We start from the raw sequence: 23,572 nt of genomic DNA, 5'->3' as shown, positions 1-23,572 counted from the left end.
ACCAAGAGTCCATCATTCCAGTGTTCTTGCTGTCTGTCCAGGCTCCTGATGTAACACTGCCTCAAATTCCAGGTTTTAGTCTCACTTGAAGTTCTCCGTGTGATCATGGCTTGCTGCAATGGCATGTTCCAATGGGACTGTGGACCTTGCATCAGACTCATGCAGATAGGGTTGCCACCTCTGAGGTGGAAAAAAAAATAGGACATCCAGGATGATCCTTAGACATGTAATAACTAAGGTCTTGTGCTCTTCATACTATGACTATCCTCACTTGTCTCCATGCTGAATGCCTGTTGTGATTTTAAAAAATGATTCATTTGGTCTGGATAACATTTTAAAAACAACCAAGGGGCATTGTCTCCTTGAGATTGCAGAGAATTATGTGCACAGCTCCCATCATTGCAAGTCAAGACGAGAAATTTCCCTTAACAACTTAGTAAATGTGGCAACAGCTTCAATAAAATGAATCTGATCAATGCTTTTCATGTTCCAAAAAGTCAGTTTTGGAGAACATGATCCCAGGAGTTATCAGAAACAGCCTCCGTGGGAGGCCCCATGGTGCAGAAGAGTCTTTGTTTACATTTGCTTCCAAGCACTGGTATGTTGACCCTGAACGGTTATTATAAAGAAAGATGTAAGCTGTGCCTCTCTCCTTTCCACACGCCTGGAGTTAATTACAATATCTCATCCTGTTCTTCCTTGGTAATTGTGATGGACTTGAGAACGTCTTCCCATTTTCCTTTGCAAGTCTCATTCTCTCCCAGTGTTCCAAGTACAATTGTATTTGCACACACAAAATATTGCTTAAACATCTTATCATTAAGGTTTTTCCTCTTAACTTTCCAAATCATGTTTACCAACTTTATCCTAAATAATGTGCAACATCAACCAAATGTTGAACAGGTACCAGTCTTTCATCTTCCAAGAGGTCTTGCTCCTGGCAATAATTATTTCTCTCTCTGAAAGTGTGTGGCAAGCAGGGGTTCAGAATTAAAGGTGATTTTGGGCTATTGTCTCACTTGTAATGGTCCTAAACTAAAGCACCATTTTGAAACATGATCAAAGCAGGAGTAGCTTTTGGTTGAGAAATTGACATGCTTGTGGAATGACATTCTCAGCAAGCAGAAATCAGGATTAGCCAGCATTTAAGACAGTGGTTCTCAAGCAGGGGTACATGTACTCCTGGGGGTGCACAGAGGTCTGCCGGGGTACATCAACTCATCTAGACATTTTGCTTAGTTTTTCAACAGGTTACATAAAAAGCACTAACAAAGTCAGTACAAATTAAAATTTCATACAGAAAATGACTTATTTGTACTACTCTATGTACATTGTACAGTGAAATGTAAGTACAATATTTATATTCCAATTAATTTATTTTATATTTATATGGTAAAGATGAGAAAGTCAGCAATTTTTCAGTAATGGTGTACTGTGACACTTTTGTATTTTTATATTTGATTTTGTAAGCAAGTAGTTTTTAAGTGAAGAGAAACTTGAGGGTACATAAGGCAAATCAGACTCCTGAAAGGGTACTGTAGTCTGGAACGGACTAGGGCTATAGGTTTAAGAGATTATGAATGTCAAGATGGAGCAGGATAGAAGTAAATGTCGCTCCCCCGCCCCTACTTATTGGGGGACCAAACAGGGCTGCCCAGAGGGGGGGCCAGTGGGACAATTTGCCCCAGCCCATGGCCCTGCAGGGTCCCCCACAAGAATGTCGGAGGCTCCCCCCTGCCTCTGCCTTCCCCCATCCCCTGGTGCCTCAGCGCGCCACATCCAGGAGTGGCCCTGGACAGAGGTAAAGCGGCATGGCTCCAGTGGGGCCTGAGCTCCTCCTGCTCAGAGCCGGATGGAAAGGAGGTGAGGCTGCGAGCTGCAGTCAAGCAGCAGGAACTTGGGTCCTGCTGAAGCCACACTGCTGCAGCACTGTCCAAGGCCACTCCTGGACGCTGCGTGCTGAGGCTCCGGGAAAGGGGGGAGGCGGGGTAAGTGGCATGGTAAGGGGTCCAGGGGGGTTGGATAAGGGGCAAGGAGTCCTGGGGCAGTCAGGGGACAGGGATCAGGGGAGGTTCCTGGGGATGGGGTAGTGGTTGAGGGGGGTTTTTTGGGGGGAGCGGTCGGGACGAGGAGCAGGATGGGTCAGGGATTCTGAGGGGAGCAGTCAGAGGGCAGGAAGTGGGTGGAGGTTGGATAGGGGGCAGGGCCAGGCTGTTTGGGGAGGCACAGCCTTCCCTACCCTAAAGCTCATTCAGCAGTTTGAGGCTTGCAGACAGCTATTTAACACAAAGAGCCAAGCTGTTATCTTTTCCCTTAGGGCTACCATCCCTTTCACTTCTCAAATGCCAAATTATAGTCTACATTTAATTTCAGTGCCATAGGGAGAGTCATGTCAGGGGATGGTAGCTTCATTTAAAATTAGCCACTTTAGATTAACAGTGATAGAGCCAAGAGAGCCGGTGGGAGGGATCCCATGAGAAAAGCAATATCCTATACCACCTACTTCCTTCCCAACCCTACCAAGGGAAACCCCCCTCCCCTGCATTCCCCGAGGCTCCAAAGGGGTTAATTCAGTGGTTCTCAACTTTTATACTTGTGACCCCTTTCACGTAGCAAACCTCTGAGTGTGACCTGCCCCCCCTTATAAATTAAAAACACTTTTTTATATATTTAACACTATTATAAATGCTGATGGCAAAGCAGGGTTTGAGGTAGAGACTGACAGCTCACAACCCCCAGTAATAATCTTGTGACCCCCTGAGGGGTCCCGACCCCCAGTTTGAGACCTCCTGGGTTAAGTTAATTTTCGCACCCTGTGTCCATTCACGTGCATGTGCTATTTTTAGCATTTCAGTTTTCACAACATAGGCTCATCCCAGATTCTGCAACAAGCTCAAATGCTCAGTTCATGGAGTATGTACATAAGCTATATTAAAGACAAACCCATAGTAACCGTTTCCAGTTTGTGAGAGACCCCATGGAGCCAGTTTCTGGGAAACAGATAAATTCATGGAGGTTAAGTCCATTAATGGCTATTAGTTAGGATACATAAGGAATGGTGTCCATAGCCTCTGTTTGTCAGAGAGTGGTCATGGATGGCAGGAGAGAGATCACTTGATCATTACCTGTTAGGTTCACTCCCTCAGGGCACTTGGCATTGGCCACTGTCGGTAGACAGGATACTGGGCTGGATGGACCTTTGGTCTGACCCGGTATGGCCATTCTTATGTTCTTGTGTTCTAACCTAAATGAACCCAAAATTATGGAGACATATATGAGTCAAGGAAGGCAGCAGAATATCAGAAACCTGGAAAAATCTCTGACTGGATGGGCTCAGGCGTTTGGTCACAGTTGAGGTGGTTCAAAAGTTTTTTGGATTTTTTTTTGAGCAGAATTTTTTTATTGTTTCTTTAAACAATCAAACACAGCAAACAGCAAATATTTGTCCACACACTTCTGAAACCCCAAACCATGTTTAGGTTTTGGCAGACTAATTTCAGCTTTTTGATTTAAAAAAAAAACCACACACACACACAACAAACTTTGAAGGAAAGCAGACATTGTCCGTGATTTTTTTCTGCTTTTTAAAAACCCTTAGTTTTCGATCCAAAAAAAGTTTTGATGGAAAATATTTGTCCAACCTTTTTAATGAGCTTTAGTGCCTTTTATCACTAGCTGATGCTGAGAACCAGTGATACCTTGTAAAGGTGACTTGAAAAGAAGTTTTCTCAAAACTGGGTTTGTGCCGAGATATGGAAGGTTTTTAAAAGTTCATTTTTCCCAGGGTTGCTCGGGGGGGCGGCAAGTAGGGCAATTTGCCCCAGGCCTCAAAGGGGCCCTCACAAGAATATAGTATTCTATAGTATTGCAACTTTTTTTTATAGAAGGGGCCCCTGAAAATGCTTTGCCCCAGGCCCTCTGAATCCTCTGGGTGGCCCTGGGACCAAATATGGGTAGGACAACTTCCTGAGCAGTGTAAAAGTTTCTGGAAACAGAGTTTACTTGTAAAGGAATGTTAAAAATGTGACTTCCAGGCAGAACAATGAATCCAATTCTGTCAGTTTTCAGACATTCAATAAATAACTTATCAAGTATCTTTTCTATATTGTGTAGCTTTTTAAGTTCTCTCTTTTAGCTCTCATCTTGTGACTCTACCACACTGGTTGTATTTGTAGCATCTTCTGATCCAGAGATTACTTTCACAGTTATATGAATATTATTTGTCTTTTTTTTTTTTTAAACAGGTAGAACTTCATGTCCACCTGGATGGCGCTATTAAGCCAGAAACAATCTTATACTTTGGCAAGTGAGTTGTTTAAAAATAACATTTTGGTTCAGTGTGTTTAGCTGGGTACTTTGATTTGTAAAGATTTCCTGAACAGAGGCACCTCTGTGTAAAAAGGACAATTCCTAGAATTTGGCCCTGTCCTTGCTGATTAGTCCCATGTTAGGATGTATAAACATAATTGTAGCTTTCTATTAGCAAGATTCTATCTGACAAAGACAAGGATTTTTTGTTTATTATTGTTTACCAATGAAACTGTCCTATAGAATCACTGTATATCCCCACCCCTGGTTCTGACATCCCAATTCTCAGACAAAAAGTTCTCTGTCCATGCCCATCCGGGAAACTTTGAAATGTGCAAACAACCAACGGCTGTCACTAGCATGTCCTAGTTGGAGTGTAGACCACACCGTGACTAAGTACATGATGCACAGAACTGTCCACTTTCTAATAGTGTAATAGGGAAACTGGACTGAATTGGTGCCAAATATGTCACCAAACAGTGACTTAGTGCCCCTCTCTTTATGTTCACAAGCCACAAACCAAGCAGAGTTATAGACAACAACATGAGCAGGTTAGATGAGGAAACAGATTTTGTGGTCAGGCTTCCAAACAGATTTAGAAAGAATGAGTTATGAGTCCATTTCTAAATATATACAAAAAACAGCACAGTGTTCTGTCTCATTAATAACTGCAAGAGTTTTGCAAAGCACAAACAACCCTAGTGCATCACCATTGCCACCGACTGTCCCTTGTAGTTGACTGCCAGTCCCTGGTCTGCAGAAAGCAATTGGCTGCGTCAGTTGTACTTGCAATACTACCAATGCTAGTGTTTGTGTTTTCAGCAGGGGTTTTCTCCCTTAGCACTCAGTGTAAATTTTCTGTTTGAGCCTGCCTTGCCATCTCAAAATCAGATGTTATTATTAGGGCTGTGTAACTAATTGGATATTCAGTTCAGGAGCAAGTCTGAAAAAAAATTGTTTTGGGTTGAGCTGAAACGAAAATGTTTTGAAATTTTTGCCAAACTAAATGTTGGGGAAAAAATGGTTTGTGTCATGTCAACCATAACATTTGGTTTTGAATTTGAAAATTTTCAAATCTCTATAAAATTGAGGGAAATTCCAAAGTGAAGAAAAGTTGAAACTTTTTTTCCCCAGAACACCAAATTTAACCCGACTCTGTGGGGTCTGTTTTTGTTTTGGAATGGGGAAAAAAGGATTCTGTGCAGGAAAAAAAAGGTTCTGCAGCAAAAAAGTTGCCTCATGCTAGATGTAACCCATTGCCAAGGAAAATCTTCAGTGCTATGGCTTCATTGCTGGCTTAAGCAAGAAGGAGGAGATGGGCTCTGTCAGGAGAGGCAAACTCTGGTTAAATGACACATACACTTGAGGACCTGGCTCTATAATTTTAAACAAGATAAACGTAAACTTTCACGCCTGGAAGAAGTTTCATATAAAGGTAAAGGACATTAGAAATCTGGCATTGTTTGCCAAAGTATAGCAGAAATCCCTCTTATCAAGAATTTCATGATAAGTTGACTCTAACAACCAGCCTTTGCAGGTTCTTTCCCATGTCCCAACAAATAACACTTCAACATAGTTGAGGGGGCTTTAGAATGAAAGCAATTTCCAGTAAAAATGAAACAGATATGGCATCATCTAAGATGGATGGATTGAAGGATTTGATAAAATATTTTTGTGTGGGGTGGAGGGGAAATTACTTCTCAGGCCATGGCTAAGGTGCCTTCTGAACTGGCAGTAGTTCCTGCGATGCAGCCAAGATGAATATTCAGAAGGTGCATCAAGAAAATCCAGCTCATTAATTGCAGGATTCAATGTAGGGCATGGCAAGGAGATGTCTGTCATTTAAATTGGACAAACGGTGTGTCATCAGAGTGGAAAGGGCAACATGGAAAGAGTTATACTTAACTAGGGTGACTAGATGTCCTGATTTTATAGGGACAGTCCTGATATTTGGGGCTTTTTCTTATATAGGCTCCTATTACCCCCTACCCCCTGTCCCAATTTTTCACACTTGCTGTCTGGTCATCCTATACTTAACAGTAATGAATGACGTATGCTGAGTGCCAGGGTCTTATTCTATGGTAACTGCCTTTGCCGCTGAACTCTGACTGTAATGTAGATTTCCTACACCACCGAGCAATAAAACGTGTATGTACATTGAGCAGAGGAGCAATATCAGTCAGGCTGTTTTCCTGCAGATAGCTTGTGTAGTTGGCTGTTGGAACTGGAGAAGGCCAAGCCCTTGGCAGTGAGATCTGGAGTCTTTCCTCTCCAGCTCACAAGCTCAGAGACTGCCCATTTTTGGTAGAGATGGATGGGCTTTCCTACCTGGAAGCTCTTTGATGGCTTCTCAGTGAAGGGCTTGTTGGGTGTCAGCCTTGGTTCACAGTGTAAAGATTTCCACATCAGAGAAACCACATCACAATTTTTCTCTTATTATTGGCAGCCTCGGTAGAAAGGTCAGGGATTGACCAGCTCCTGGAGACTAGCAACAGGCAAACCTGAGAAGGTTCAGTGACTCAGTTCAGATAGCAGTCCGATGTTTGGCAGCTCTTGAGTCTATATAATTGGGGCTGGAAATTTCTTTCTTGAAATAATTTGTCATTTATGCTTCCAGGACTAGAAAGTACCAAAGCACCAGGAAAAGAAACATTCTGTTTGGCTCAATTTCTTTGGATAGTTCTGGGTCTGTTATTGGTGATAGAGATCAGAGTCCTCTCTTATCTGGGTGGGACTGCTGAGGCACATATGTGAGGCATTTTTGAAAAGACTGCGGTACCTTTTTTCTGTGCTGTATCTGTTCTGTGGAGAAATAAACTCAAAGCAGGCTTCAGCAGCATGGACTATGTTTCTAAATAAAAGTGTAACCCAAATCCTTGTCAGTGAAATGTGTATCGATTTCTAGGAAAAGAGGAATTCCGCTCCTTGGTGACACTGTTGAAGACCTCTTGGAGCACATCAGTTACTCGGAGCCACTCACTCTCACCCAGTTTCTAGAAAAGTTTGCTCTCTACATGCCTGCCATTGCGTAAGTAACTTATTCCCTGGTAACTGCTGCAAGCCTCTTATCGGTTTCAGGCACCTGCAAGCTAGAATTGTCAATTTGGGGCATGTATGGTTTTCAGACCCACAGCAGGTCCACTCTCCTCAGTCATCTTGATCAGCAGCCCATAGGTTTCTGAGAACTCATAAATCAGATTAATCTTGTTCTTTTCCTTACAGGGGGGACCGTGATGCTGTGAGAAGAATAGCCTATGAGTTTGTAGAAATGAAAGCAAAAGAAGGTGTCATCTATGTTGAGGTCAGGTACAGCCCTCATCTCCTAGCCAACTGCAAAGTTCATCCTATTCCATGGGACCAAGAAGAGTGAGTGAATCCATTAAGTTTAAGACTGTGCCAACATAACATGCTGAGATCTGCTTGAACCATAAAAGCCACTGACTAGCAAATGGAGAACACAGTTTTGCTCCCGGCAGACAATAAGGAGGATTTATAACTTGAGAGCCAGATTTTCATTATTTTAGATGTATAATTGTGTGCCTAATTTACATGTGCAATTACAGTAGTTGTATAGGCACATAACTAATTAGACACACTTGCTGGTAATTACCCAGTGAGCAAGTACAATTTTGATAACTGTGCATAGAAATTAGTGTGCAATTATGCGCACTTCATATGTGCATTTATGCTTTTAAACAAAATGGAGAGCTGAATCCATACAGGTGCATTGGAAAGCACGTTAGGTTACATTAATATGCCTTAACAAGGACAGTGCACTAGAAGCTGTTTCATCTGTGCTTTGGTAACCCCTCCTTCTGCCTTCCCACTTCTTCAAAGTCTTAATAGCAGAGTGCTGTAGTGAAGTCTCAATTATCTTTTTCCAGAACATGCCGCAGTATGCTAACTATTGAGGATTACAAACAAAACTAAACAGTTATAGGCAAAGTAAATGAACCAAGTACATTTTGAGATTGTCTTTTTTTTTTTTTTTTTTTGAGTTGTTCATTCACCGCTTGGTAAATCACTGAGTTCACTGAAACTTGCAATGAATCTCCCCATCCGTACAAATCAGTGCGGTTCCACTGTTCTTTTCAGCTCAGGCAAGGAGAAGCCTAGCACTGGTGTCAGATACTTGGTGTATAATCCAATCCTTCTTTATGTAGGACCAGAGGGGGGCAGCACACCTTTTATTTCTATCTGGAATGCAGTAATAGTCATGTATATGCTTTTCCTTCCCTCCCTAAAGTGTTCTTCCTTTGGTAACCATTCCATCTGCTGCACTTTTCTGAGGACAACTAGCCCCAGGAGCATTGTCTTGTCCAAGTGGAAAACAGCTGTTAGATTTTCAGCTTAAACTGCTCCCACCTCAAGAAGTCGCCAGAGTTCAGATACACATCCCCACCCTAACCCCCCATTCAAAATGTAACATTTTCAGCCAGCAAAGTTAATGGGCTGAGCCCTTGGGAGCAGCCCTTGTAGCTCTCAGTCTATCTTTCTGTGTCATCTGTGCTCTTTAGAACAGCGTGTTGCTAATTAAACCAGCACTGAGCTTTGCAAGGAGACCTCTGGGATTTCTCACAAAACATGGTTTGGGGCGTCTGCTGCTTTTTATGTCACTCTGCTCACTGCTGCCAGGATAGTACAAAGCTCTGCATCTTAATAAGTCTTTCTGGCCCAAAAAAAAAAAAAAAAAAAGAAAAAGGTTCCTCTTCCCTAGCTGGCAGACTGGTTCATTTACTTAAAAGAAATACAGTGATCAGCGCGGGTTGGTGAAAGTGTCTCTCTCTGGCCCTGTGCATCCCACGCAGCTCTGCAGTGCCGCCTCCCTCATTCTCCAAACAGATGCGGGTCACTGAGGACCTCAGTTACAGAGGAGGCTAGTGCCACACGTAGGCGCAAAGGGAGATTCAACAGATGAGCCTAAGGGAGTCAGAGGCCTAACCTGCTTTAGACACTTTGTAAATGCTACCAGGTGCCCAAATACCTTTGTAAATCTGGCCCTGAAACTACAGTTCCTGGCAGACCATGCTCCCTCTTGCTCTGAGGGGCTGGTCCAGTGTTCAGCATGAGGGTGGCTGCAGTATACTCCTTTTTTGATATAAATGTGGCCTTAGCTTTCTGGCATTTTGCCAATGTGGTCACATTGGTTGGGCAGTGTTTGGATTCTCCTGTATTAACAGCCACAGCAATAATACAACCAGCTCTGTGATGTTACCATTCGGGAAGCAGTTTCTCTTCCTCTGGATTGCTGGGGTGCCGAACCTCACGACTTGCTAGCTAACTTCAAAGTTTTCTTCCTGCAGGGCGACTCACTCCGGATGAAGTGGTTCACCTCGTTAATCAGGATTACAGGATGGAGAAAGGGATTTCAACATCAAAAGCCAGGTCTATCTCTATGCTGCATGCGCCATATGCCAAGTAATGTATTAACAGTTCACCTGCTGCTCTGCTCCGCTCCCTCCTTTCCTGACCCTTTGAGATGTATGTGGAATGCCTTGAATTGAGATCCTTTGGGAAATATTAGGGAAGCATCAGTTGCTCAGTTCTAGGTTGAATTCTGTTCTCAGTGCCATGGGAAGGTGATGGCTATTTCCCATGTAAGTGCTGGGGGAAGAGAGAGACTGAGGGTATGGCTACACTTACAGCTGTACAGTGCTGGAGTTACAGCTGTCTTTGTACAGCTGTGTAGCGAAAGCGCTGCAGTGTGGCCACACTGACAGCTACCGTGCTGCAGTGTGGCCACAATTTGCAGCGCTGTTGAAGTGGTGCATTGTGGGCAGCTACCCCAGTGTTCAAGTGGCTGCAACGTGCTTTTCAAAAGAGGCAGGTGGGGTGGAGTGTGACAGGGAGCGTGGGGAGACAGAGAGAGTGGATTTTGGGAGCTGACATGTTTGTCACTCCCTGCTTGCAGTCTTGGCGGTTGTTGTGAGAGATATAATTATATGTTGAAATACCACGTATAATATGCCTTCTTCTAATTCTGGTATTAAACAAACCAAACCCTTGAAATACACTGCTTCAGTCCATACTGGAACCTCGTTCAGTATTATCCCCTTCCATGAGAAAGATGGGGAAACTTGAGCTCCCAGTTGAGAATGAAACAAATTTCTAGACTCCTTTGGTAGGTGGGATTGGAAATCTGTATCCTATATTGCTGTTCCCAGTATCCCAAAGCACAGTGTAGGACAAAAATGATCAGCGGTTAAAAGCAGTAACAAAGGTACCTTCCAGTACTTCCGATAAAGATGCAGAGTAGATGCCCAAGTTGGAAACATTCCATGGCCAAGGAGAACAACTATAAAATGACCGCACTTCCACTGTCTGGTTATGATGAGGGCTAACTAAATAATCCACTGTTTCTTAATGCGCTCTGCAGGATCAGGTCAAAAAAAGAGGTCAAATACACTAAGCCATATTTGTTAAATGCCAAAAAACTTAAAAAACATGTAGTTGCCTGAAAATGCAGCCAGGAGCCTAGTGAGATTTTGAAAGGCACCTAAACGTTTTTGAAAATCCCACTAGGCACCTATCTGCTTTTATCCTCCTGGGGGCATTCTGCACTAAAAAAATAAAAATTCTGCACGCGATATTTTAAAATTCTGCAAATTTTATTTGTCAAAATAACACTGCATAATCACACCAGTTTCAATTATTTTGGTAATTTATTTGAAAATACCTGTCAGCAAGTATGTCTGTAACAATATAGACAAACACAAAAATTCCCCCAGGAATATAGAGTTAAAGAAACCTCTGTGACACCCAGTTCCTGTTTCTCTACCCTCTTCCCCCTGCCCCCAGAGCCCAGACGAGAGTGCCAGAAACCTACAACACCCCCCTCCTCAGAGCCCAGCTGTGCCCTCCCCAGAACCCAGTCATGGCCCTCTCTTGATTCCTGTTACTAGAAAAGCCCCTTCTGCTTTCAGCTCTGTACAAAGCATTGCCCTGCCAAGTGACTCATTCTGTGGGTACTGTGATAATGAGAAAGCAGGGGCTTGCAGCTGGGAGTTCTTCCCATACCATGTAGTCAGGCAAATACATTCTAAAGTGCAAAGTAAGAGTGCAATACAATCTACTGGGGATGGCTCATGGAGCTTTGCTCTTGTCAAGGGTTGTAATGATAATGAAGGGCTCCACCTAGGCAGGCCTAATAACCAGGGCTAAAACCTGTCACACCTACCAACATTACAGGAAGTGAGCTCACTTGTTAGTGGGTCTATTCCTATCTGACTCTGGTCTGTAAATCTGGCTCTAGGGTTTTGTTGCTTTTACAGGGCTTCAAACTCAGGGAAAAATCCCAGAAAACAAATGCACTTAATTTTGTATTCATGTGAACAACCACATCTCTTTGGACAAGAGCTCAGGGGTGACCTTTGTGGAATGTTTTTCTTGAATCCAGCTGCTCTTCTTTCCAGGCTGGTCATTGGAGGTGGTGGAGCTGTGTAAGAAATACCAGAACAATACGGTGGTAGCTATAGACCTGGCTGGGGATGAGTTGGTGTCCGAGACCTTCCCAGAGCATAGGAAGGCTTATGAGGTTTGTTCAATGAGCTTCTCAAAAAATCTTGCATCAAATTCTTTCTAGTTCGTGCAGGCAGAGCACAGTACAAAGGGGATCTGGCAAGTAGTTCAGATCCAAAATGGCCCGTAGGACTTATACATGTCTTAAAATGTATAGAAGTGTTTTACTGGCATAGCAGAAATACTACTTTTAATTTGGTGTTTAAATTACTAATAGAGGATATACATAATTTAAGTTTAAAGAGATGTTTTTATCGTGTCCCAGCTGTGTTCACAACCTTGGTTCTGCAGCACTGAGCTAGTGCACAGAACCACAAAGTGAAATGGATGGTAAAATAATCCTGCATTCAGATCCGCCTAGGTGCTCCAGTGATTCTGCATTGGGCTGCCTGCTTACGTTGCTTTGCATGATCATAACTCAATACCAAAAATGAAGCTGGCTAGTCCCTTTTCACTGTCTCCAGCTGAGTAAAATGCAAAAACGAAATCAATCAGAGAAACTGTGTAAATGTATGTTCAAAGGTTTTTTTCCCATTATAATAATCTAAGATGATGGTATTGGAGGAGACTTCTTTCCTGAAATGTATTCTTTTTAACTAGACCATGTTACTTTACTGTAGCTTAAAAAGGAAGCCCAATGCAAATGTCTCCCATCTGTATATAAGGATTTTAGCACTCTAGTGATGATTGTATTTAAGAAGTTACATGGTTGGCATAGGTCAGTGGGGTCTGAGGGTTCTCAGGAACACAGCCTGAGAGGACACTGGATTTAAAAATAGTGCTGGGTGTCAGGTGATTGGTTCAGGTAGAATCATGGATATCTCAGGGGTATACTGTTGTACTTAACAGTCCGACTGCCATCTGTGGTTGTCATGGGAATCAATACTAATGTCCTAATGTGAAAGCAAAAACTTGAGAGCGAGGAGAAGAGTATGGAAGAAATGTACTTTGTTTTGTAGGGCCTTGAACTCCTGTACTTTCACAATCGGTGTCTCCTTGCTTAAATGCCCAATGCCATTTTTTAAATCCATGCAGTTTCTCACTTGCTATCATCTTTCAATTAACCACTTATTGATAAGATATTACTTATCTAGCAGTTTCTGATTCTTTCTAACATGCTGAAGTTCCTTGTCATGAGCACTAATCAAGCAGCCGTACCTTCATCTTGTGCAACTGTTATATTTGCATTATACAAGATGAATCAATTAGGTGCTTATGGTATGTCCAGGCAGTTTAAAGGTTGATAAAACAGGATGGAAAATACGTTTATCAGTTAATATCTAGCTTGCTACGCGTGGGGTCTCAAAGTCCAAATTTCAATCCGAAGGATTTGAATTGTTCTTGTCTCATTCAGACTCAGAGAAACATGAAAGGAACAAAAGTTCCAATTTGTCAGGCTTTCTCAGCCAGCATGAAAGTAGAATCCGCCCTTTCTAAATTGCCCTCACACTGGAGCTTCACACACCAACAGTAGTATGGGTAATATGACTTATGAAATGAGAGGCTTATGGTGAAGGGATCAGATGTCTGCCTTTGGACCGGCGTTGCCAGCTTTCATTTGTGTTACCATTTAAACTCTGGTTGGCAGGAGTCAATGCGTGTCACTACAATTGGGGATAGCAGGGAGATTTCTGTTTGTGAATTGCCTGCAGTAGGTTGTGGGGAGAAGCCATGTAAGGATTTTGAAGCTATGACTTTAGATAATTAGCTGGTGCTAATGTTGTAGGCAAGTGATGCTATAAACCAAAGAAGCATGCAGAGAGGAATGGACAATCTCCTTGCAGGGGCGGCTCCAGGCCCCAGCACACCAAGCATGTGCTTGGGGCGGCATGCTGCAGGGGGCGCTCTGCCAGTCACCGGGAGGGTGGCAGGCAGGGTGTCTTTGGTGGCATGCCTGCGGAGGGTCCGCTGGTCCCGCGGCTCCACCGAAGTCGCAGGACTAGCGGACCCTCCGCAGGCACACCTGCTGGAGGTCCACCGGAGCCGCGGGACCGGTGAACAGCAGAGTGCCCCCCGCGGCATGACGCCGTGCTTGGGGTGGCGAAATGTCTAGAGCTGCCTGTCTCTTTGGTTGAGAAGTTCTGGGTTATTTAGAGCCAGAGGAGGCTGTTTGGAGGGGGTGTCTTTACAGCAATCGGGGGCTGTGTGATTGCAGCTCATGTAGACATACTTGAACTAAGCTTTAATCCAGCTATCTCAGATCGTGGAGCAGTGAAGGTGTGAGAGCACATTCTTTGGTGTGGACTGTAGAGATCTCCTGTAACCCTGTGTCATTCTTGGGCAGCTACCCCATACTGTAGCATGCGCTGCTGCAGCTTCACTGCTCTGGAGCCTGAGCTAGCTAGATTAAATGTAGCTCTGTATGTCTGCCTGAGCTCCAGTCGCACCTGTGATCCCTGAGAGTGGAGGTGGGGGAGATATTCCTGGCGTCCCTCCTCCCCAGCACACAGCCCCATGCCCACAGAAATCTGTTTTCTAATCCGCATAATGCACCAGAGGGGGATACATAAATGAACAATAAAAGTGAGCAGACACATTGGCTCTTAATTTGCTTCATGTGCGTGACTTTGGTAAAGTGAGCTGGCAAAATGATGGGAATTGGGCAGGCAGGGAGACTCGCACTGGGCGCCATTGCCCCGAGAGCTAGCCTGTGCATTTAACACACGATGGAAACAAAGTAGTGTTTAAAACAAAACTTTGTTTATCTTTAAGACCTCTGGCTTCAGAACCACCTCCTGAAGTCCTGACACAGTCAAAGCTTTCACAGACTTCAGCTGGAGTTTTGCCTGACCACGGAATCTTTGTCTTAAATTGCTGACTCTGGGTTCTCTGAAACACATTGCTCAGAGCCCTAACCTGAAGGCCCTGTCATGCTTCATTGAAGTCAATGGCAAAACTCTCATTGACTCTTACTTAATCAAACATAGGGATCAGTAGGAGGAGCATTGCACTCTGATAGTTCAGAGCCCAATCCAAAGCTCGCTGGAGTCATTCCATAGATATCAGGGGGAGCGGGGGGGTTGGATTAATCTATTCATCCTCAGAACTCCCCAAATTAACAGTTTCTGACACTATTGAAAGGCCAGTGTGAAGGGAAGGGAGGGTAAGCGTAGCCCTGACTGAATAGTCAGCCTTCGGGGTAACCGTCTGAGTCCCTGTTCTGTGCAGGACATATGACAAGTGTGTGTTAAAACAAAGCTGTCACTGCAGACACAGGGAGTCTCGATTTAATTTCAGATAGACACAACTAGGCTTTTCTTATTAACATACCAAGCAGAGCCGTGTCTTACCCAGTAGTTCATAGCGGAGCCTGGATATGCAGTGGCTGCAAACCAAGTGGAAAATTCACAAACACATGAAAAATTCAGTAATACAAAACAGCAACTTCCTGAAGGGTGTGTGTGTACATGCGTGCTGCCTCTGGTAAGATCCCTATAACATCAGCTCAGTGCCCATTCCCATGCTCAGGACTTTGGCGTTTGGGATTTCCCAGATCTGTAGAATCCTGTTTAGTCGCTGATGAAAAATGGCATGCTGAGAGCCTCTGAGACAGCAGGCCCTCCTCTCTAGAACAGGTACAGCTCAGGCGACAGCAGTGGGAGCTTTCCCCCTGCCATATCACCTCAGCCAGCGTGCCTCAAGGAGAGGAGAGGACAGGTTGGTCTCCAAGGCTCAGTTAGTCCTTGGCCTGTCTGCTGAGACTGCCAGCAAGCAGGACAGTTGTATTGTAGTTGTGGGGGTGTTTGTGTGATGTGGACACCAGGGACTGGACTGAGACTCACCAAACTCGCTGCATGTGGACTATGAATAACTGCCAGCTGGGGACTGCTTTCATTGCCTAGTCCTGGCTGGGCTTCCCAGACACTCACCTACCCAGCTCGTATGCTGTCTGATATTGGTAATTATTTTCTTCTTGTTTTGATTGTGTTGCTCCACAGTCAGACAGAGCTCTCAGCCTAATGGTCAGTTGAAAGCATTCGCTCTGTCTTGAAGGCAGAGAGTAGTCGGTGGTGGGACTGCTGTCCTGATAATTCGTTCACATCTCTCCCTCCTGCCCTTGTCTCTGTGCCGCCCCAAACCCTCCGCAGCATTTTCACTCTTTGCTTTTTCTAGGAAGCTGAAAGATGTGGCATTCATCGCACTGTCCATGCTGGGGAGGTTGGGCCACCCTCTGTCATCAAGGAGGTAAGAAACCCCAGGGCAGGGCAGTGGAATAAGTTACAGCAGAGCTGCAAAATACTCTGTATTGTATTGCAGGGAACAGAGGGAGCTAGGGCCAGATCCTGGCCCAGCACTCAGTAGCCCCTGAGAGCCAAATCCCCCCATTGCTCTAAGGGAGCAGAGACTGTGTATCATGCAAAGAGGGAGCCAGAGATCGAGCCTCATATAGCGCTCGGAAGGAGCAGGCTCTCCTAGGAGCTGGGCCCCCATGTCATGCATGCAGGAGTGGATTGGAGTCTTAGTATGGAGTTTGGAGGGCTCACGAGCTCCTGTGAGCCTGCCTGATTATCTGGGGAGCAGGAGCCAAACCCTTGCACAGAGCTAAGAGAGACTTTACATGTTTTCTATTCTTTACAGGCAATCAATGTCCTGAAGACAGAACGGATCGGCCACGGCTACCATGTCCTGAAAGACCCAGCCCTTTATAGGGAGCTGTTGAGCAAGAAGATGCATTTTGAGGTAATGACTAATTCTGGAGGGGTGGCAGTTGTGTAACCATCACCTAGTTCTGACTGACAGTGAGAGATCAGCCCTCGTTTGGGCTGCATGACAAGTCAGCACTTTGGATAATGAACATGGACATAAATGCCTTTAATGTAGGGGTGAAATTGCTGCCTCCTGGAGTCCAAGTGCTGACAGCATTTGGAGTGAAATCTACCCGCGACACCAGAGTTTGAATTTATCTGAGGCTCTTGGTGGAAACCAGACATACAAGGCTCTAGTATTTGGTTAACTGGGCTGTTGAGCAGAAGTGTGATGTCACCAAGGGCATAGAAGTTGGGATCACTCTCTGTGCTGAGTGCCAGAGGTCCTGTCATGCTCAGCCTGGGGGAAAGGGAGCCTGTATTATCTAGTCCATCTTCAGCTGATGCTTGGAGCAGCACTGGGTCTCTGAGTAGAGAGATGCCTTTACCCCTTCCCAGGCAGAGGGTGAGTGGCCATGGTGTTAGGCTTACAGGAGTCACAGTGGGGAGAGTGGTGGCAGGTGAGATCTTGAAGAATCTGGTGCTTCTAAAAGGTCCCAGCTTTGGCAGCATGTCTTCCTCAGATGTGCAAAAAACAAAACCCGGTCTGGGCCTTTAGTATATACTAACCAGTACAGTAGACCCTCAAAGATACAAACACCAAGTTATGGGCTCACTGGTCAACCAGACACCCTCTGGAACAGGAAGTAATCAGGTAGCATCAGAGAAATGCACACACAAAAAGCAAATACTTTACTCACCCAGGGCTTTAGCCCTGGGACTCGAGGCTCCAGCCTGGGGACAGGTGGTTAGGGCTGCAGTCGCAGGGTGAGGGGGGCGAGTCAGGGCTCCAGGCAGGGGGTGAGTATCAAGGCTTCTGACCCTCTGGAGCACTGGGGCTCAGGGCTTCAGCCCCTGGCTCCTTTCCAGGCTTCAGCCCCAGCACTCCCCCCATAGCTAGAGCCCTGGTGCCCTCTGCCCTGCTGAAACGGGGAATGAAGCCGTTTATATCCAGGAGACATGGGGGTAAATGCTCGTTGCAGAGGCTGGGATTTAATGATCGTTATTGTTTTCCCAGAGCTGTAAATGTGCACGGTGCTTTTCAGGGCAGTCCCTGCCTGGAGAGCTACTGAATTTGTTTGCAGCGGTGTTATGGAAGAGACTGAGTCTGCCTTTTTTTTTTTTTTTTTTTCTCCCCTCTCCCATACGCATATAGACCTGTCCTTGGTCCAGTATCCTCACCGGAGCATGTGATCCAGACTTTAGGAAACACCCAATAATTCAGTAAGATATTTAAATATATTATTTTCAAGTAACTAACTCAGACTTCACTTATGTAAAGCTGCTTTATTACTTCATATGAGAAGCAAGTTCTAACCATTTGTCAGAGTATTGTGCATCAGCTAAGGGACCAGTTCAGAGGAGCAGTAACAAATATGCTGATAGATTTTTATCCTTCAGGAGAGCTTTCTGCCTGCGTCAGGCCTCTGCTCTGAGCAGACAGGAGGCCAAGCTCTGGATTGCAGTGCATTGTTGTGGGCTCTGGAGCAGGTGATGGGGCCAAACACTTTGAATGTCTGTCCAACAAATGGTTTGTTGTTGCATTTAAAAAGTAGGGTGGTGAATAGCAACGTAAAGTTTTGGAATGCAAACTACAGCTTTGATAGGAATTTATCTATCTAGCTGGATACAAAGTAGCCAAATTGGGTGAAAGCTTTGGGGGTTTTAGTGTATTTTACACTTGGAAAAACACAAACTATGTGAACTCTAATATTTGTCCCACTTTAAATTCTGTTTTCCCAGGTTTAGGAAAGATAAAGCCAATTACTCCCTGAACACTGATGACCCACTCATTTTTAACTCTTCAATTGAGACTGATTACAAAATAGCTAAGCAGTCCCTGGACTTCACTGAAAAGGAGTTCAAGAGAGTGGTAAGTTGTCGTGGGATGTTCTGTGCAAAGCCACGTGCTGGAGCCTAATATGATCCATCGTTTCTGAGATAAATCTCATTTTTAAACATAAAACTGGAAGAGAGTTCAGTGGCGTTAAAACTAGGGGCAGAAAAAGCTGAATTATGTGGGGCACAACAGCAGGGTGAAGATAGTTTCTTGTGTCTGCTTCAGCTGGTATGGGTGAAGGGGTGCTGGCACTGAGTCATCATGAGGCATACAAATGGCCATCTGGAATGAATGCAGAAAACCGAGTATAAGTTCTATGGATGTTTAGATCAGAATGATCTGCAGAGATGCAGCACACTTGACTCTAGCTTACTGCATGGGGCTAGATGAAAATTGTTCACTAATAGTTCCTCATACTGGAATTGAGCAACAGAATGTGGGAATGTCAGTGGCAGGTCACTTGCTGCCCTTCCCTGTGTATTTGACTATGATCACGTATGCAAAAATGTGTACAATTATGTGTTCAATGGGAGCGTGCAGTTAGGCCAATGTGACTGCTATGCAGCAAACCATTTGGTCACAAAGTGGCCATTTGCTTTTGCCATTATTTATAGAGTCCACATGGTGTCTGTCATTTTTGCATGCAGATTGGCATGTATAGTGTCCTGAAAATCTAATAATTCTGTTTTTCATCTGCCCTTGTACCTAAGATAAAGGGACAGAAAAAAAGTCTGGTAGAGTTTCACTTGTTTGTGGGTAACCTCTGATGCTTTCTTGTTTCCCCGTTAGAGGTGAACTGGGTTGAAAGGAGATGTGTAGTGTCCAGGCATTCATGCATCCTAGCATATCTTGGAAACCAGCTGATTTCCTTTGTGTGTGTTGGAGCTGAATTTGCAGAATGCAGCTTTGCAGGAGAAAGCACTGCGCCTGAATCAGGGGCCTCATTTAAGGAGCAAGAGTCTGTCTTCCTGGAGAGTAGACTATGCTTTAGTACTTCCTTCCAGCTGTAGAAAGCTCTGATCTTTATACTGTTAAATCCATGGGCAGTTTTGCTGCAGGCTCTTGTAGAAGATGAGCCGTTCCTTTCTGTTTAATGAAAGGAAACTTATTAATTAGGGAGAGAGACATTTCTGTAAATTGTTAAGGGAAACCAGTAGTGAACTTTGTTACAACAGCAGCATATCAATCAGGGCCTGATCCAAAGCTCATTGATATCAGTGAGAGTCTTTCCCTTGACTTTAATAGGCTTTGGATCAGGCTTTGGATCAGGCCCCTGAACTGCACACCCTGGAACCCGAAAAAGGAACTTAAGAGACATTGTTTATCTCTTGCTTTTTTAAGCCCTTTACAAACACTGGGTAGAAACCGGTTCCTTTGAAAACTGAGGCTGCTGAAAAGAGCTCAAGAGTAGCAGTGCTAACAAAAGTGCTCATTTGACTTACACCAACTCACTCACTAGCTCACACTCACTGATATACAAAGATTTGTGCACGCACAACCCCACACTCACACATGTGGGTATTACCCAGCTATATCAGTCTTTTTTTTCTTTTCCTCCCAGAACATCAATGCAGCTCAGTCCAGCTTCTTGCCTGAGAAAGAAAAGAAGAAGCTTCTCAGTGAACTGTATGAAGCCTACAAGATGGTCCCAAACAACCCATCCTAATCCTGCTTCTACCAGCCGGCAAGGTGCATTCACCTCTCCCCATGTGTGCTCGACTCCTCTTTGTTTTAGTGGGAGCATAGGGGGAGGAGATGCCATGACACCAGCACATAATACTGGTATTATTATGCTGACCTTAACAGTCTGAGGCATATACTATAAATCAGTATTTCCATGGTTCCCACCATATATACCTACCTAAACACCCACATACTAAATACATATCTGATTTCCTATATTTCTGATGCACAAATGTACAGGTGGCATTTTCTGGCATAATTCCGTTGTGGCTTATGCTGGTTTTACATCCTGGTGTAAATGAGAGCAAAATAAGGCCCTCTTTCCTTGTGGTGGTGGTAGCAACATTTTTATGCGACTTTTTGGTGCTCTAGTTCCATTACTGATCTACCTTAGTCCCTCTCTGCACTACAAACGTAATCATGTTGAGCAGCAGCTGTGGTCAAACCATGGTAGAAGACAGGTTTTTCCTCCCACCTTGCTTGTGTGCGTCGAACTGGGTGAAATGCAGCTTTAGTCACCCCAGAGCCATTCACGAATTTGCCTTGCATTTGCTGAGTGCAAACTGAAACATGCCAGTGACCTAACTCAAAATGTTTCAAATTTGTCCATTTGTCTAGTGTGCAGAGGCCAGGGAGGACCTCCCTTTTACAGCCTTTAGCCCGTTGGTTAGGGTGCTGTCCTGGAAAGGGCTGCTCAGCCTACTGAAAAGACCTGACTGGACCAGAACCCAAGCTGAGCACAGCTGACCTGAGAGTGTCAAGTCTTTTTTGGAACGGACCTCCTGAACCAGTCCCAATCTGCATCATCACTGCCACCACCTTGTCCTTAGGGCTCGGCCTGGTAGGAGTTAGTCACTCCTCACTCCTCCTCTGGCTACCTCTTGCCCATGGTGATGCCTGTGTGTCCCCTTGCCAGCTGCCCCCACCTTGCTGCGCTGAGGTATTGCAATTTGTCAGCATGCCCAGCCCCGAGGGTCAGGTTTTTTCAGATCTGACCCTGACAGACCTACTTTTCTACCTTATGAAGAAGAAAGAATTGAACATGGGTCTCACACATTGAAAGAGACCACCCTACCCATTGGGCTATGGGATATTCTGGTGTGGGGCTTTCTCCCTTTCCCCTGTGAAAGCTGTTCTACTGAATGTAAATAATTAAATAGTCATTAGAGCTGGGACTTCAACTTGGGTCTCCCACATGCTAGGTGAGTGCCCTAACCACCAGGCTATTTTCACTTTATTCCTAGCCCAGTGACTCTTCACTGTCATTCAAAGTGGCAGTTCATAGTCATTAGAATGACTCTGTATCCTGATGGGTAGGGCACTTTGCTGCTGCTCAGGGAGACTTATTCAAATCCCTTTTCCACATCTGACAGAGGGGGAACTGAGCGCAGGTCTCCCACCACTGGGCTAAAGGTTAGAAGTAAGGTGGTCATCCTCCCCCCACAACTCGCACCCGGCATTTCATCATTTCTTCTTTGCTTTTGACAAATGCCCCAAATTGAAAAATGTCATGTTGGAATGAAACCTTTTGCTTCAGCTTGACTTTTCAACTTTTTGAGTCACCATTTTTTTTTAAATACTTGTTTTCAATTCAACCCAAAATTAATTTTTTTTTAATTGTCTCAGAATGGCCAGTGAACCGAAAAATCCATTATTCACCCAGTTGTAGTGTGCATATTATAATCATATGAGAGAACCCTCTTCTGATGCTGGTAGATTCCTAAATAAATAGTTTATTCACGGTTTATTCTTATTTGTATGGATAGAAAAGACAGTGTTAAAACACAGTTTGGCCATAACAGTATGTACACAAGGTTTATTTTGACTGTAAATGGGGACTAAGAACAAGATGGAAAATGCAGCAGTAGTTGCACTTAGGCTTTTTGGTTGCAGAAATACAGTAACTTTTTTTTTTTTAATTTAGCACTTATTTTGTACTTTTTTTTATTTATTAAAAAAAAAAAAAGCTGTGTTGCAACACCTGAAATCTCCAAAATGTCACTGCAGATGAGAGCATATAGTTTGGTTTCAGGACACCAGAGGGAATGTTTGGGGAGTCCAGAGGCCTCCAGAGGTTTGCTGCATGTACATATAAAGTTAGTGCACATTTTTACAATTTCAGGACAAAATTCTCCTCTCCGATTCTCCACTCCAGCATTCTGCACTTCGCATGTGAGTCAGACTCTCAGGGGCTGAATTTTGTTCTTACTCTCTATTCTATTCTATTCTATTCTATTTCTTTTTTTTTTAAGATTCTTAAAAATGTGGTTAACTTCTATGTTCATTTTTTCATCCCTCTTTCTGACATAAGGTAACTTTCAGGCACTATTAGTAGAACTAAGTGAATAAACTAATGAGCTACTGTCCAATATATAGTTAAATGGCCCAGATGCCACAAGTGTTTCAGAAGGTACTTAGCAGAATTCTTGCTGGAAGTCCTGTCTTCAGTATGTTTGAGAATTTACAAAGAAAATATTAATATAATTCCTATGCCATTTTGGTGCATTATGACACTGTTCTCCTTTTTATGCAAAGAAATGATTGCATGTTTGGTTGGATGTAGGTTTCAGATACTTTTACCTCTGAAGAATCTGTAAATAGGGCTGAGGAAACTGGTAGAGGGGGCAGGGAGTGGGGAGAACCCCAGTATCACAAGTGGCTGCAAAGACCTGGACTCAAAGCTACCAACACCAAAAAGTTGCCTCTGATAAAGGGCTACGTTCACCATTCTCCTAGACATTGGAAGATGGCTGGGATTTACTGCTCTGATTTCAGACATCAGCAAGCCAGTGATGGGCTGCTATAATGATTTTTATAAATGAATACAAAATGCTCTTCTCTTAAATACATTGTGTTTATATACACAAATATATAAATGAATTATTTTTTCAAAGTCAATGATAAGTTGTCAGTGTTAAGAATGATTCTAACGTTTGTCACCCACAATCTTTTTTTGTTTGGAAATCTCTCTTCAGAAATAGCTTGTGAGAAACAGCTGTTTGCATTCTGGAGACGCTAAGTGAAATGTTGTTCTGGTTTAATAAAATAATTTTATATTTAAAAAAATTATTTTATTTCTAATTTCTGCTTAAAGAACTAAAGGGAAAGTATTGAATTCTGCACCATAGTTCTAGCCGAATGTGACCCACATTGTTAGAACCTGGGGGATAATGGGCTCTGTGATTACATTTATATATAAAATAGCATTTCACCAAAATATTAAAGATAAAACATCTACCTACTGACCACCATCACTAGCTGCTGTTTTGACAGGACCTACAAAAAAGTAAAATGTTATGAATTCTTCCTTACTGTAGTTCCATGGGTAACTTTTTTTAAATTTCCCCTTACCTCCATATACCTAGGGCACCTGCAGGCAAATGCAAACAGTGATGGAATCTATGCAATTATCCTGAGTGCCAGAAGATGGGCTCAAGTTTTTCATAGATTCATAGACTCTAGGACTGGAAGGGACCTC

At 43.9% G+C, this 23,572-nt stretch overlaps 1 protein-coding gene across 1 annotated transcript in view; it reads left to right on the top strand.

Moving 5' to 3' along the window:
• Positions 1 to 23,159, top strand: part of LOC116817381 (adenosine deaminase-like) — a 34,737-nt gene extending 11,578 nt beyond the window's left edge. The window contains 12 exon segments of the mRNA XM_075072287.1: positions 4,245 to 4,306; positions 7,214 to 7,336; positions 7,531 to 7,674; positions 9,598 to 9,647; positions 9,650 to 9,699; positions 9,702 to 9,726; positions 11,721 to 11,842; positions 15,940 to 16,011; positions 16,405 to 16,506; positions 17,728 to 17,795; positions 18,315 to 18,444; positions 19,973 to 23,159. Of these exon segments, the coding sequence (XP_074928388.1) occupies positions 4,245 to 4,306; positions 7,214 to 7,336; positions 7,531 to 7,674; positions 9,598 to 9,647; positions 9,650 to 9,699; positions 9,702 to 9,726; positions 11,721 to 11,842; positions 15,940 to 16,011; positions 16,405 to 16,506; positions 17,728 to 17,795; positions 18,315 to 18,444; positions 19,973 to 20,077 (1,053 nt within the window). The 3' untranslated portion in view covers positions 20,078 to 23,159.
• The last annotated feature ends 413 nt before the right edge of the window (positions 23,160 to 23,572 follow it).

Source organism: Chelonoidis abingdonii, chromosome 14, assembly GCF_003597395.2.
Source record: "Chelonoidis abingdonii isolate Lonesome George chromosome 14, CheloAbing_2.0, whole genome shotgun sequence".
Lineage (NCBI taxonomy): Eukaryota > Metazoa > Chordata > Testudines > Testudinidae > Chelonoidis > Chelonoidis abingdonii.
Note: the sequence above shows the minus strand (reverse complement) of the source record. Positions and strands in the feature narration are given on the sequence as shown.